The 16,304-nt window shown below is 42.0% G+C and overlaps 1 protein-coding gene across 1 annotated transcript in view; it reads right to left on the bottom strand.

The window, feature by feature from the left end:
* LOC120017966 (calcium-activated potassium channel subunit alpha-1-like) overlaps nt 1-16,304 on the bottom strand; it is a 354,744-nt gene that overhangs the window by 104,067 nt on the left and 234,373 nt on the right. Inside the window, exons 5-13 of the mRNA XM_038960926.1 lie at nt 14,336-14,411; nt 12,976-13,051; nt 11,376-11,546; nt 9,209-9,300; nt 1,560-1,670; nt 1,236-1,341; nt 585-667; nt 439-508; nt 178-333 (exon numbers count right to left, since the gene is read on the bottom strand). Of these exons, the coding sequence (XP_038816854.1) occupies nt 178-333; nt 439-508; nt 585-667; nt 1,236-1,341; nt 1,560-1,670; nt 9,209-9,300; nt 11,376-11,546; nt 12,976-13,051; nt 14,336-14,411 (941 nt within the window). The remainder of the gene's footprint in view (nt 1-177; nt 334-438; nt 509-584; nt 668-1,235; nt 1,342-1,559; nt 1,671-9,208; nt 9,301-11,375; nt 11,547-12,975; nt 13,052-14,335; nt 14,412-16,304) is intronic.

Here is a 16,304-nt window from a genome sequence, read left to right as displayed (position 1 = left end):
AAAGAACACATTGTGAAAAGGTTGTGGTAATGTTAGTCACCCATGTTAGTCACCCTACTGACATTGTGTCAACGTTAACTCAATGAAAGAGAACAGTGTATTAAAAGGATGTGTTAAGGTTATCTCTGTGAAAGAGATCATTGTGTAAAGGTTGTGTTAATGTTGTGTCAATGTTACCTCGATGAAGGACCTCATGGAGAAGAGGTTGGCCAGCATGGTGGAGAGGCCCTGGGCCAGACAGCTCTGAGCTATGAAGCCAGCCTTCAGCTCTGCTAGACAGATCGCATCATCCCCCTCCTTCCAGTTCCAGCTAGGAATGTTGAGCAGGTGAGCCTACACACACACACACACACACACACACACACACACACGTGTTTGAAGCATGGTTATTATTATGTGCATCATTGCAGTTAGAGTAGGAGTGACGTGCTGACCCACCTTGTTATGGTATTGTAACATCTGAGTGATAATTCGTATCTTGGGGGAATAGTTCTTGATAGAGATGACCCTACAAATTCAAAAAAAAAATAACATATACTGTATACACAGTCCTTTCTCCAGATTTTCATCATCATCATTATTACCTCATGATGTTGGAGGCGTCTTCAGCATCGGGATCTGGACAGTACTTATTAGCCAGAATCAGACAGGCGTCTGCTGACTCAATCTATACAGGGAACGATGACGGGTTACAGATAGAGAATACACACCAAAAACCCTTTCACCTTCAAACATCACAACGTTTCCACCCCGTATTGATCTTCCTCAGGTCAGATATCACAACGTTTCATCCCCAGATTGACCTTCCTCAGGTCAAATATCACAACATTTCAACCCCAGATTGACCTTCCTCAGGTCAGATATCACAACGTTTCATCCCCAGATTGACTTTCCTCAGGTCAAATATCACAACGTTTCATCCCCAGATTGACCTTCCTCAGGTCAAATATCACAACGTTTCAACCCCAGATTGACCTTCCTCAGGTCAAATATCACAACGTTTCAACCCCAGATTGACCTTCCTCAGGTCAAATATCACAACGTTTCAACCCCAGATTGACCTTCCTCAGGTCAAAGCAAAGATCCAATTTGGATGGAAACGTTGTCACTCTTACACGGTGGTATGAGGAGTATTGGCCTTTTTTCTTGTTGTGTTTTTCATGCACAGCCTTTCACCCTGTAACTACTTAATAGTGGAATATGATGCACAGCAGCAGTACATGCTAGTACAGTACCTTCACTCTGGCCAGATCGTGAGGGTTGAGAACAGATCCCTGGTAGAACTCTACCTGGGTAAAGTGCCGTTTGAACAAGGCTTCCAGCTCAAGATTAGGGGAAATACTACAGGAACACACGGAGGTGGGGGGACAAACAGAGAGGGAGGGGAGAGAGAGATGAAAGAGAGCGGGGGGAGGCAGAGTTAGGACACAAATACAAGTTGCGATTTGAAGTTTACTCATGAGAGAAAGAACAATTTCCTATGCTTTATGTTGACATTATTTTGTGTTTAATTATGCTGTGTAATGGTTCAAAGTGAGGTAGTGAAAACATTCACTTACTTATGGAGAAAAACAATTTCTACATTGACATCATCCCTGTCCTTGTGTAGGAAGTCTTTGAGGAAGTTGGAGACACTTTCGAGCGTAATATGACCACAAACCACAATGTGCCTGGAGAAGGGGGGGAGAAATCAATTTGAGCGAGGCAACATAAATCACAACCAACACTGGCACGCCTCGAAAAGATCAAACATCATTCAAAGCACTCACAACTCTAATTCCCAATAAAAACTATTTTGTGTCAGACAAATGTCTTTTGAAAACTAGCCATGACTTTTAGTGTTTTTTTCTTCTTCAGTAAACGCAATCCCCACAAAAGTGAACACAGTATTTATTTATTTTATTTTTTAGGGGGGGGGTAAATCTGACATGGCATGTGAAATGAAAACCCTGAGCTTTGAACCACTTTAAAGTGACCTCAAATATAATCACACAGTACACTTTCTGGTTTTAATTGTCATCAGTTCTCAATAAGGAAACCGTCCCCTTGTGCCAAAACGACCCTCTGAGAGCAGAATACATGTTGACAAAGACATGTACATCAATACGCACACGTGTTCATACACGGCATCACTAAAAGCCTTCTGAAGTGATTTCTTGGTCTGGGGCTGACAGGACCTCTAAACAGGACTTGTTGACATGTGGCTGGCAGGATACTGTGTTTCAGTGGACTTGAGTTCTTTGTTAGACAGAGAGCACTGCTGAATTCAGGAGGAGGATAGATTCGGACAGATAGGAGATTGCTGGGGTCGTGACCTTGTTAGTCCCATGGTTCCACTCTGGGCTGCTGTGTCAGACGGTGATGATTCACTCCAGAGAGAAGATCTCAGATAGAGAGGGTTTCACAGTAACACTCAGAGAAGCTGCACTCATACTGGAGTAGATTTGAGTCAGTTGGGAAAGAGATGCTGCTCTTATTCTCTGTATCATATATATTATTTTATTTAACCTTTATTTAACTAGGCAAGCTGACTTAAGAGCAAATTCTTCTTTACAATGACGGCCTACATCGGCCAAACCCAGACGATGCTGGGCCAATTGTGTGCCGCCCTATGGGACTCGGTTGTGATACAGCCTGGATTCTAACCAGGGTGTCTGTAGTGACGCCTCTAGCACTGAGATACAGTACTTTAGACCGCTGTGCCACTCGGGAGCCTCTATCAAGCCTGTTCAGGTGACTCAAAATATGATTTTATTTCTGTTGTACAGCTCAAAGCAGAGATAATTGCAAGCTGCCCAGGGGTGGGTTTCCCAAAGCCTTCAGAGCAGAGTCGTTCCACCAATTCTGTGCCTTTTGAGATGTGTAACTTGGTGAATTAAAACTTTTGATTTCACCAAATTTTTACATTCTGTCATTAAGAGCACATGTTCAACTTAATAAAACATGTGTTATCTCATCTCAATAGGTAATAGAAAATGACTATAGTAAGTGCCTGTTAAGTGCCAAATAAAGTAACAGGGTTGACCGTAACAGGGTTGAAAATGTCATCTTAAATCAACCATAAATCCCTGTGTGACAAGGGGAATGGAAGCTTGTTGTGTGAAACAGGGAGGGGCAATTGAATGCAGGTTTCACAATATATATGTTTTAACACGTCTAGCCTGTCTATCTATGGGTAACAGGGTCGTTTACCACCACAAAACACCAGAAAATGGCCAAACAGAGTAGAACCAGCTCAAGTGCTTTTACACTATGATTTGTTTATTACATGTTCAATATTTCTTTAAAAAAAGATATATTTAAAAATGAATAGTTTCACTGTATTAAAACAAGAGTTCAGTTCACTTAACAGGGTTGACCTTGAGGGACAGCTATTTTTTCCTTAAAATTAAATCACATTAAATAAATTATAATATTCAGAAATGACTGTCATATCAACAAAATAACTATGGCTTTACAATGATGGTGAAAACTTTGATAAATGTTGGGGTGAAGCGGGTAAAAATCGTCCTGGAAGTCACAGAGGGTGCACACGGGGACATGTCAAAATGCAGAATTTTGGCACTTTAGCAAGTCTTTATTCATATTACAAATCTGATTTCTTGAATTCTCAACGTGGTCTATATTAAAGGGCACTTCACTGAATAGAAAAGGCTTTTAAAATTCTATATTGGTGCCCAATTTAAACTAAAAATATCAAAGGAACAAAAAGGCCCTCTTTTCGTGGAACGACCCAGCTAAAGTACTAGGTTGAAACACTACATAATTAAACTAATCCGGATGGTTAAAGACAGTTTTTACCATTCATCTTTACCAACGGTCTCATATGTACTTGTAGGCAAAACTAACTCAACGTCATCAAGCCAGCATTCGAAGGCAAACCGCAAATAAAGAGAAACCCAAACATACTCTCGTTGACTCCAGCCTCTAGTCATCCAGGGGATTACATTGGACACAGAGACGGGTGAGCTACCCTAATTGCCCTACAAAGACCTGTAAGACAATCTGTGTAATGGCTATGGCTCTATACGCTAGCTAAAGAGATGTGGAGCAGTTAGTAACCAAATACACAGACAGTCTGACTCACTGAAGAGCTGTAGTTTGGTCTGTTCACTTTACAAAACCTAACTCAATCTGTTCTAACCAGAGATTGGAACCATTCTTTTTTTTGTTCAGTTCCACAGTTCCAAACAGCAAAATAAAGTTCTGAACCGGTTTGAACACAAAAACAGTAACGGTTTATATTGTTCCTTTCTGTTCCTTTTTAAACCTCTAAAATCTTTTTATTTAATTTAATTTTTATTACTTCACCAATCAGTGCGGATAGAGCAGCTTGATGGAACGGGCAAGCTGTAGCTGTTTACATGCATTGGACCTGAGTTGCAACTGAAATTTTGTGGGTGGGGTGAGAGCGATAGAGGTTGGAAGAGGACGCTTGGCTTGAAGAGTATTATCTGAATTACAGACCACATAATTCTACCTACAGATGAGAGGCTTCTATGAAGGAACTTTGAACTTCCGGGAGTTGGCTTAATGTTGGAACAGAGCTAGCTAGATAACAAGCTTGTGTGTGCAGATCGGCACCAGATTTTAAATAAAAACACATCTTACCTTTTTGTAGTTCATAAATCCAATGTGAAATGTGATTACTATAGTATCCTTAACTAGCATTGAAAAAGAAAACCCGTTCTTCTCTAATTAAAAATCTCTCCTTAGTTTCTGAATCCCGCTTCTAATGTCAGTAGACTACAGAAGCCAATGCTTCGAATCGGGAGGGCCAGGTAGCCTACACATGAACACACACTCACAAAGATTTTCAGCTGGCAGGCAGACACTGGAATACATTTTTGAGTGATATAGTGAGAGCTTTGCATGCCCCGGAACGTATAATAACGTTATTAACCGGTTCCCATTCATTTTAAAATAATGGTTCTGTTCTGGAACAGTATAGATCACTTTTGTTCTTGGTTCTGATTCTGTTCCTCAATACATTTTGGTTCTGTTCCAACCAGTTCCAACTCCTGGTTCTACCACACTCTGATCCAAGCCCATGTTCTCATACTGGGAGAAGAGGAGACCATTAGATCATACATTAACTCCTGTTGTATATGGAGGACTCAACTGTAACAGAGTATGAGTGAATTCTCAGGAGTGTGAATATGAATGGTAAATAAGTCTGTATCAGTTGGTGATGAAGTCCAGTCCAGATGATTGTGACCAAGTGCCATTGAAGCACATTAAGGAGCAGACTGAGGTGGACAAAGGTCAGAGAGTAGACAATCTGGTGGACATAACATGATGAAAACACACGGCATGGTAGCCATTGAGCATAATATAATGATCTTTACAGATCTGCCCATCATCCTTTTAAGCATTTAAAAGAGCAGTGATGATTGCATGGTGGGCCCTGGCCTGGCTATCCAGTGATGGAATGAGGCTGCAAGCTCTCTGGTGATATCAGATGATGAGCAGAGGTCTTAGTGAGGAGCCTGCAGAAGATGATGTGTTTCATTCAGAGAAACATCAGTCATGTTTTCCTACTCCCAATGTCCAGAAGTCATCTTCAGAGGCTGAATAAATGGGATTTGTGCAGCAGTAGTGTCTGGCATTTTTTTGCCTTTGCATTAAGAGAACACCCACACACACAGGCGTGGGCACACACACAGCTCATCTCAGACATTTCTTCTCCATGAATATATTAGTTATCAGTGGAGCTTGACAGATTTTTTTAAGCGGAACAATTGCTGGGAGTATAAATGATTCAGTTGACTTCATTAAAGGACGGACAGACCACTGATGATTACCCCTATTGGTGTGCCAGGGCTAGCATTCGAGACCACACCACAGTATCCAAACCAAGGAAGGTATTTGGCTACATATTTAAAGGAGTGGTAAGGATACATGATTCAACAATTAGATGTTTTTTTTTAATTGTCATACACCAGATAGGTGAAGTGAAATGTGTTGTTTTACAGGGTCAGCAATAGAAGTAATTGCCCAACGAGCAAATTAGGGTTAAGTGTCTTGCTCAAGGACACAGACAGATTTTTCCCCTTGACAGCTCTGTTATTCAAACCAGCAACCTTTCGGTTACTGCCCCAACGCTCTAAACGCTAGGCTACCTGACGGAAAAAATATAACTTCCTTTAAGCGTATTCAACCCTGGACTCCTCAATGAAACATCACACTCAAAAAACTAAAGTTGGGTGTACAATCACGGTGGCACAAGAACATAAATGAGAAAATATTACACACAAATACCAAGCGCCACAATAAAAGGTGCACAGCATCACACCAAAATGCACAAGGGAAGTCTGAGAACGTCCATAACAGACCATGCAGGATATCAACATAACAAACCATATCATCAGGAACACATGAAATACTTCACCACAGCAAAGACAGCTCAAACACCAGCAGAGGTCACACCATTGCTATCACTCTGATCCTTAGGCTGATACTGTAAGACGCAGAAGGAAAGGCAACAAAACACCATATGTTTTGAGTTTTCCACTCAACAGTGGCCTATTTTGCTCCAACTAAGGAACGTGGTGTAGCATAAAAAACACAATTTTCCACAGAAACAAGATATATTTTGATGCTATCTAACCTGAATACTGGAGAGCGTATATACTGCATACTGTAATGTTATTCATGAAGGTAACGACATTTTCAGTGTCACATTAATTGGGCTATTTATATATGTTAATACATGTGCATTACATTTCTAATGCACACTAGAGGGAGCCTGCTGTACATATTATATAATATGTGTGACAGGGATGAGAGTCTCCAGGTCTCCACATCGCAGGCTGCTAGCCCTCACAGGCCATCATAGAACACATTCAGAGTACTGCAGGGTTCAGCCAGGGTTGAGGCCAGTTTCCACACCAGCCCCTCTGTTTCAGTGGGGACTAACGGAAACCACAGAGCCGTTATGAAAATCATAGAGCCCTAATGAGAACCACAAGGCCGTGAGTGCAGCTTTAGCTTTTTCCTTCCTCAAAAAGTGTACTCTCGAGAGGAAAACATTATGACAAATGTGTTTGTATATGTGTCATGATCTATAATATACATATACAATATGGACACATGCATACAGTATTTAACATAATAACATACAGGTCCTGATGCCTCTGTGATTGGCTGGCTGAAGTGAGGGCCTGATTACTACCACATGTATGCATGATCATTAAAGCCAGAGAGAAGGAGAAGCGGAGGGGGAGAAAGAGAGAGAAAAATAGAGGAGAGAGGAAAAAGAGAGGGACAGAGAGAGAGTGGACAAGAAATGGTGGAAGGGGGAAAGAGGGAGTGTGTGTGAAGAGGGGAGTGAGGGAGAGGTGGAACGAGGGGGAGTCGGCAGTTTTGACAAACCCTTCTCTCATTACCCCGTCAGTGAATGGAGACGCAGGGCGCCAGACAAACATAACATATCATCAATCGTGTCTCACTGACGTGGAAACAGCTTCAAACAAAGACTGGTTTCTAATAGCTCTCTCTCTCTACTGTGGAATGTCAGTATGTATGGGTCACTGACAGCCCTGCGTGACCATGCAGAGAGGGAGGAAGGGGGTGGGTGAGAGAGAGAGAGAGATGAAGGGGGAGAATGAAAAGAAAGAGGGAGAAAAAGAAAGACAGAAGGGAAAATGGTAAGATAGAAAATATAATGAAGGTGAAATAGAGAAAGAGAGAGATAAAGAGAGAAAGAGTTGCAGGAAGTCTCTCTATCCTGCTGAGCTAAACTATGAGGAGCAGTGAGGTTAGTCTGTGTCTAACTATGAGGCTAGTTAGTCCATGTGCTGTGATGAGCTGTTGAGCCATTGAAGATTGAGCTACAGAACCAGGGATTCAGCCACAATACACACACTGTACACACACACACACACACACAACACACTGTGTTCTGAACGTCCACGTCCACGTCCACACACACAAAAACACCACAACCTCTGGACAGCACAACTACGGCCACACAAACCAAACGACAGGACACCAAAAAACCAAGCGGGCAAAGCAAGCCAAGAGCAATCGCGAGCCTCCAATGAGAGCGAGGCATCCAGCATTCGGGGTGTAGGAGCTGACTGAAGATCAGGGCCAGAGTCATGTCGAGCAGAGGTGATGCGGCTGGCGGTGACAAGACAGGAAGTTTAGCTTTTTGTACAGTTTGCCATGGGAACCATGAAACGTGAAAAAGCCAACGGAGGGGAGCTCAGGTCACAGAGATCATGCAGATAAACTATGCAAATAAATACAAATAAAAAGCATGTCTCATGCGGAGTAACTCAAGCAAAATGAAAGCAAGAAAAGAATATCCTGTAATGTCATTGAGATTGATGATGCTTCTAAAAGAATATCCTATAATGTCATTGAGATTGATGATGCTTCTAAAAGACCACCAATAATAATGCAGTTGAGGATTATATGCAGTTGAGGATCACAAGCAGAAACATGTACTTTTTTACAGCATATAGTAGGGGTTTCATGACTAGTTATTTTACAATGATGTATCATCATGATCCTGATTCGTCCTTATAGTGAGAGCACAATTGGAGGAATGTCATTGGACGGTTTCAGAATGAAGAAGTAGGACAACACATATTAATACCATATGTCTACAATGTAGTCATGAAAGCTCTAGTTTAAATGAATTAAGATGCAGCACATAGGATGTTTCAAAGTAAAAAATACAAAACAAAAGCACAAGGATGGACTTCAGGTGAGCACTGAGTGAGGGACAGACAGAGAGAGAGAGGCAGAGAGAGAGAGATTAGATAAGAGAGACAGGGAGAGAGAGATTAGATAAGAGAGACAGGGAGAGAGTGAGACAGGGAGAGAAAGAGAGAAAATTGAGAGAAAAATAGAGAGTAAAGTGACATGGACATGTGTCCTTATGGCCAAGGTCTCCAGTCACGCAGTGTGACTACAGTAATGGAAATTTGGTGAATCAACCCCCCATACCATTCTAAACCTGAGGGGGGCGCACTCGAGTCACACAAACACACCTTGTCTGGATTTGGACTTACTTTCTGCCTCGTGTTGAGTTATAACTCCCTCCGTATTTCTTCCGATTAAGGATGAGAGCAGCAATTTCTGGCACGTAGCGAGCAAACATGGCCTACATGCATGAAACAGAAAAAAGAAAAGGGCATGCAGAAAGGGTTCTACCGCGTACAAGGAAAGACAGCAGAACCTTCCGGAAAATACTTACTTTCTCCCATTAACCGCACTATAGGAACCACCATATTTCTTGCGGTTTCCTATTAACTCTATGATTTCAGGGACGTAGCTGGCAAACATGGCCTAAGGAGAAGATAGGAGACACAAGAAGAGACTAAAGAAGACACTAGGCCATAGAGGGGGAGCCGTCTAGCGGGCGCTTAAATCCAAACAGAGTTCTGGGTGGAGACAAAAATGCTTCTTAAGATATCAAATAAATGTGCAAATGCTGAAAAACTGGGGGGATGTTAGTGTCCAGAAGTTTCTCTTGTAGTTCTCACTCAGCATTGACACTTTAAAGAAGAGAACAAACTAAGAGATGTGTTGCCCAATCAATGTTTAAAAAAAATAATTTGGGGGTAAAATCAAAAGAAAATATTTTTATTAAGAAAACCCCAGTTTTTAAGGGTCATGGGTTTTGGGCAGAAAAAAGAAAAAAGTGTAAATAGCGCCACAGCCGACCAACAACGGTCGATCTGAAATAGCATCCAAAATATCTGGAAGTGGCAAAGAGAAGAGGGGGGAAAAAAACCTATGTGCCATGTTTTGTCCAACAAACACCAATGATGTGGCAGGTTGATTTGAGCAGGCCGGCCTGATGGTCCACAGCTGCAAAACACATTAAGACTCATTTGGAGGGCAGTGGGAATGAGCTGGATGCATTTGGCAAAGTGTTGCAGCCTGCTGTCCTGAAGTACAGTACTTCTCTTTTCCTGCCTATGTCAATGTCAATATCATGCTAGCACTGTTTAGTTCTTTTTGATGACTGTTTAGCGGTTAAGCGCTTTGCTAGCCATTTAGCTACTCAGTATCCAACTGTTTAGCTATTTGCAAAACGTTGAGCGGTTTGCTTACTATTTAGCTATTCACAAACCGTTGATCCGTTCGCTAACTGTATATCTATTCAAACCTTTGAGCCGTTTGCTAACTGTATATCTATTCAAACCTTTGAGCTGTTCGCTAACTGTATAGATACCCACTAACTGTTGAGCTGTTTGCTAACAGTTGAGCTATCCACTAACTGTTGAGCTGTTTGCTAACCATTTAGCTATCCACTAACTGTTGAGCTGTTTGCTAACCATTTAGCTATCCATTAATTGTTGAGCTGTTTGCTAACCGTTTAGCTATCCATTAATTGTTGAGCTGTTAGCTAACCGTTTAGCTATCCATTAATTGTTGAGCTGTTTGCTAACCGTTTAGCTATCCATTAATTGTTGAGCTGTTTGCTAACCGTTTAGCTATCCATTAATTGTTGAGCTGTTTGCTAACCGTTTAGCTATCCATTAATTGTTGAGCTGTTTGCTAACCGTTTAGCTATCCATTAATTGTTGAGCTGTTTGCTAACTGTATAGAAGCAGACCTGCTGCTGCTAACCCTGAATGGCCTTTAGACATAGTAACACACTTCCTTTATTTTATTACATCTCTATGACGACCACATGGCACACTCTCAAACAGCTGGGGGGGGGGGGGGGGGGGGGGGGTCATCATCTACCTGATCATATGAGATGGATGGCGTTATAGGCTAATAGTCCAAACTAACGGACATCGGTTTAGCTGCAGTGAGCCCCTTTTCCTCTAGGGGGTGCTGGTCTGGACTGTGGTTAAATGTCAGGGGGGAAAAAGAGCTGCAGTCGCTATGGTAACACTCAGGCTGACCTAGGCCTGGTCTTCCTGCCACTGTGTTTGTTGGAATAGTGGGGAGGGACACGAGAGGAAGGGAGTAGTCCTGAGATCGCAGACTGCTTTAAGAAGAACGGCAACAACAACATTATCAGGCCGCAGGTGTATTACATTATCTTATAACTACTCTTCAGACCAATACAACCCACACGCTATAGGAAGGGGGACAAGGGGAGAAACTACAGTACCCAGATACAGACAAATAACATTGATAGTAGTGTAAGCAGGGAGGTACACTGTACATATCTAAATATGTAAGCTTAACAGTTCTATGTAAACATTGCTAAACTATCATAAAGCTACATTTCCAAATACTTTACAGGTAATAATGTTGAGTAAGACATTGAAGTCTAAAGTATGGTTTACTGATTTTGCTGTCTGGTTTAACAGTTATATGGTGTGAAGATGGAGACAGGCAGGTTGAGGGTGGGGGGAGGGGTGCAAGGGGGAGGAGGGGAGAGAAAAATGTTGTTTTACCAAACCCCCGAGGATGAAGAAGACCATGAACAGGCGTCCCAGGGTGGTTTTTGCATAGACATCCCCGTAGCCCACTGTTGACATAGTGACCATGAGCAAGTAGACACATTCCCAATAGGAAAGTGACTGGGAATTTTGGAAGTTTTCCCAAGGATCCCCTGAGTTTTCCACCTAGAAACGGGAGCGGGAAGGAGATTTGAATAGGGTAGAATGTCAGTCAGAAGCAAAAACGTTGGAAGGATTTTGATCACAACCTCTGAAGCAGGTTCTAAAGGTTCATTCTACCACCAACATGGTCTTAAGAGTCAATCAAACCAGCATTGCAAAGTATACACAATAGCCAACAAACATGCCTTCCCGCGGATTAATACATTTCCTGCATGGTTGAGGATGCTGTAACACTACCGAGTACCTCCTCCACTGGTTAGTGCCTCCAGTTCGGAATGACTGAACTGAACACGACATGGTTCTGACACTTAGGGCAGCAGTTTGCAAACAAAGGCTGTGCATACGACCTTCTCAATACAAGTTTGATTGAATCTGGCCCTGGTGAACTGATGTGCTTTCATTCTAATCTGATAAGCAGGATTTCTGGAACCTTAATATTGATCTAATGCTGCCATCTAGTGTCAGGAGGTTAGCAGTATCCACCTGCATGTTCTAATGCTGTATTGGTTGGTGTGTTACTGAACTGTTGGTTGAGCTATTGATATAAGTGTACTGACAACTTGAGCCAGCTGTTTGTAAGAAATAACAGAAAAAGTGAAAAAAGGTCAGATTTGATTAAAAGATCTGTAGTTTTGCTGATAAAAAGGACAGACATTGATCTGTAGTTATACTGATAAAAAGGACAGACATTGATCTGTAGTTCTACTGATATAAAGGACAGACATTGATCTGTAGTTCTAATGATTGATTAAAGCGCCCCTAACTCTTCATCATCACATGGAAACACCCTCTATTGGCCGGTCCGAAGGCAATCCCTAGCCCCCTCCACTCGGGTGGCAGCACATCTGAACTGGGTGGGTGGGGGCTACACGAAGACGGCGCCCACCTAGCCTTTTTAACTAACATGCTGATTCTCAAATCAAGCCCCGCCCCCTACCCAATAGGCCCTGCTGTGGATCTGAGAAGATCGTATAGGTTTAAGCAATATGGTAAATTGCTGCTTCACCTTGGCTTCAGATAGGCTGGGAATTTCCATATAGTTCCGGGCACTGAAAATGTTGTATTTTGGTACTGGCAGAACTATTGCCCCAATGGGTGTGCAACACGGTGCTCTAGGGTATCCCAGCGATAGTTTGTCACAAAAACACATGTAGAGCAGTGCAGGGTTTAAAAAAAGAAAAAACTAACTTTTTAGTGCACACAACTGTATACAATTAGTTCCGTATTGCTTACATACCTAACCGATCGTTTCGAACTTACAGGAGTGCCCAGGGGGTAGGGGGTAGGGGTTGGTCTGGGACCCTTCAGCACTCCAGATCTGCCACACATCCAGGGGGAAGGGAGGGGCTAGAGGTTGTTTTCGGACCAAGCATTAGGAGTTCTCACCTCCCTTACTCCCCCTGTAGCCCAGCCCCCCCGCCCAGCCACTTACCAAATGTATGAATCCGGCAGCTGTTAGCCATGTGCTTATGAAGATGGAACACAGGTTCACCAGCTTGATGGAATTGCTGGGTAGAATAAGAACCATAAAAATCTCTCAAAGAGATCCAGACCAGGTAAGGGTGACAGAAAGAGAATAATGTAATGGGAGAGGTTAATCTACGTAAGGCTAGAAAACACCTGGTTTAGGTTGTAAAGTACAGTACTGTACATGTCCTCTCTGCTCCTGTCATTATTTTACCATTACGTCAAGTTCTGTCTTTATGTCTGGCACTGTATGCCAGTAACATACAAAAGAAAATGTCGTTAAGCATTATAATATTTTTTTTTTTTTAAAGACGTGCTATTCTGTTCTCTTTCTCTACGCCAGGAAATTAATGGGACTGTGGGTCTCTAGGGGGTGGGATCAGGTCAAAAACAAAAATGCACCCAAACAAACATAAAAATGAATTAAGCTGAAAGGGATTACTCTATTGAACTGCTAAGGCACATTATGTCATGCCAGCACTCCACCCATCATCTTGTGTTATTTTTCCTACATATAGTCAACAGCTACTGCAGTGTCTGTTCTTGCCCTGCTGTAATAGGGAACGTGTCATGCTTTAGTTCAGGATCTGTCTACATTCATCATACACTCTCTCTTTCACTTTTTATCTCTCTCCCTCCCTCTCTACCTATCTCTCCTTTACCTACGTTAGTGCTGAACCACAGAAAGAGAGGATTACTGTACATTACTCAACGACTCTGTGTTTACAGTGTCAACAGTCCAGAAAGGAGAGAAGAGGCACGCTGGGCCAAACAGTCATCTAGAGAAACCTCAGTGACACTTTACTGGACAGTCCTGCTATTTACCCAGCCACATGGGAAAATGGAAGTTAAATTACATAGTTATTACATAACAATTTCAGAAGACATGAGTGAGATTCATTGGAGCGACTATACAATGTGCCCGTGTGGCTCAGTTGGGACAGTATGGCGCTTGCAACACTATGGTTGTGGGTTCAATTCCCATGGTGGACCAGTATGAAAAAGCACAAAATGCACTCACTACTGCAAGTCGCTCTGGATAAGAATGTCTGCTAAATGACAAAAATGTACATGTACAATTTGTTTCAGGTGCTTGAATGAAATGATTTGTGAACGTGATGAGGAATCACCCTTTCCCTGCTTTGAAGTTGTTACCACTTAAGTTCAAATATCTAAGTCTGGAACAGGACTGTAAAATAAAGTGTCACCACAGCGTCTAGACAAAGATCAAACCTGAGCCGAGCTTCTATGTCAGATGGATTCTGGAGATAGTTGGTGTGGTGCTGGAGTGGTGCTGGTAGTCCAATGAAAGCCCTAATACTTACCTTGTTTTTAAGATATTCAAAAACTGTAAAATTTCAGAGAACTGTATCAATCTCAAGGCTCTCAGGAATCTTAAGCCTGAGTGAGAGAGAGAGAGAGAGAGAGAGAGAGAGAGAGAGAGAGAGAGAGAGAGAGAGAGAGAGAGAGAGAGAGAGAGAGAGAGAGAGAGAGATATTAATGAATGTTAAACATCACACATACTATAAAACAATGGTGTTTTACGCACATCCAACATCACACAAGAGCTGACCATAAGAATGACATGACTGGACAGAACAAGAACACCTGAGAAAGTCCATGTTAGTCAAATGATTGTCAATATTTCACCAAAATATTTAGTAAGAAATCCCGTGTGGGCATTGCCCGGAATTTACCTGCACAGCAGGAAATGCTAACTTTGAGTGTATTCAAGGTTTAAAAAGTTACGTTTGTAATTTCCAATTTAAAATGTCAAACTTAATTTGCCCTAACGAAAAATGTATCAACCCCTACAAAAAATGTCCATACATTTGAATCTTGCTGTAGCAAACTGGCTCAAATTAAGATCCTACATCTGCACGTTAATCATAAATACAGTACTGTATTCTTCATATATACAGTGGGGAGAACAAGTATTTGATACACTGCCGATTTTGCAGGTTTTCCTACTTACAAAGCATGTAGAAGTCTGTAATTTTTATCATAGGTACACTTCAACTGTGAGAGACGGAATCTAAAACAAAAATCCAGAAAATCACATTGTATGATTTTTAAGTAATTAATTTGCATTTTATTGCATGACATAAGTATTTGATACATCAGAAAAGCAGAACGTAATATTTGGTACAGAAATGCAGTGGTCTAGGGCACTGCATCGCAGCGCTAGCTGCGCCACCAGAGAATCTGGGTTCGCGCCCAGGCTCTGTCGCAGCCAGCCGCGACCGGGAGGTCCGTGGGGCGACGCACAATTGGCATAGCGTCGTCCGGGTTAGGGAGGGTTTGGCCGGTAGGGATATCCTTGTCTCATCACGCACCAGCGACTCCTGTGGTGGGCCGGGCGCAGTGCGCGCTAATCAAGGGAGCCAGGTGCACGGTGTTTCCTCCGACACATTGGTGCGGCTGGCTTCCGGGTTGGAGGCGCGCTGTGTTAAGAAGCAGTGCGGCTTGGTTGGGTTGTGTTTCGGAGGACGCATGGCTTTCGACCTTCGTCTCTCCCGAGCCCATACGGGAGTTGTAGCGATGAGACAAGATAGTAATTACTAACAATTGGATACCACGAAATTGGGGAGAAAAGGGGGTAAAATAAAAAATATAAAAAATATCATACAATGTGATTTTCTGGATTTTTGTTTTAGATTCCGTCTCTCACAGTTGAAGTGTACCTATGATAAAAAATTACAGACCTCTACATGCTTTGTAAGTAGGAAAACCTGCAAAATCGGCAGTGTATCAAATACTTCTTCTCCCCAAGGTACATACACTATCGTTCAAAAGTGCGGGGTCACTTGTTTTTGAAAGAAAAGCAACATTTGTTGTCAATTAAAATAACATCAAATTGATCAGAAATACAGTGTAGACATTGTTAATATTGTAAATGACTATTGTAGCTGGAAACGGCAGATTCTTTATGGAATATCTACATAGGCGTACAGAGGCCCATTATCAATTAGCCTTTTAAAATGATAAACTTGGATTAGCAAACACAACGTGCCATTGGAACACAGGAGTGATGGTTGCTGATAATGGGCCTCTGTACATATTCCATTAAAAAATCTGCTGTCTCCAACTACAATAGTCATTTACAACATTAACAATGTCTACACTGTATTTCTGATCAATTAGATGTTATTTTAATGGTCAAAAAAGTAGCTTCTCTTTAAAAAACAAGGACTTTTCTAAGCGACCCCAAACTTTTGAACGGTAGTGTACAGTAGATATACTTTGTGATTTGTAGCCTCTAAGGTGGCTATATTAGGAACACCTGATCTTTCC

The sequence above is a fragment of the Salvelinus namaycush genome, chromosome 22 (genome assembly GCF_016432855.1).
Source record: "Salvelinus namaycush isolate Seneca chromosome 22, SaNama_1.0, whole genome shotgun sequence".
Classification (NCBI taxonomy): domain Eukaryota; kingdom Metazoa; phylum Chordata; class Actinopteri; order Salmoniformes; family Salmonidae; genus Salvelinus; species Salvelinus namaycush.
This window is presented reverse-complemented; position numbering and strand designations above follow the sequence as displayed.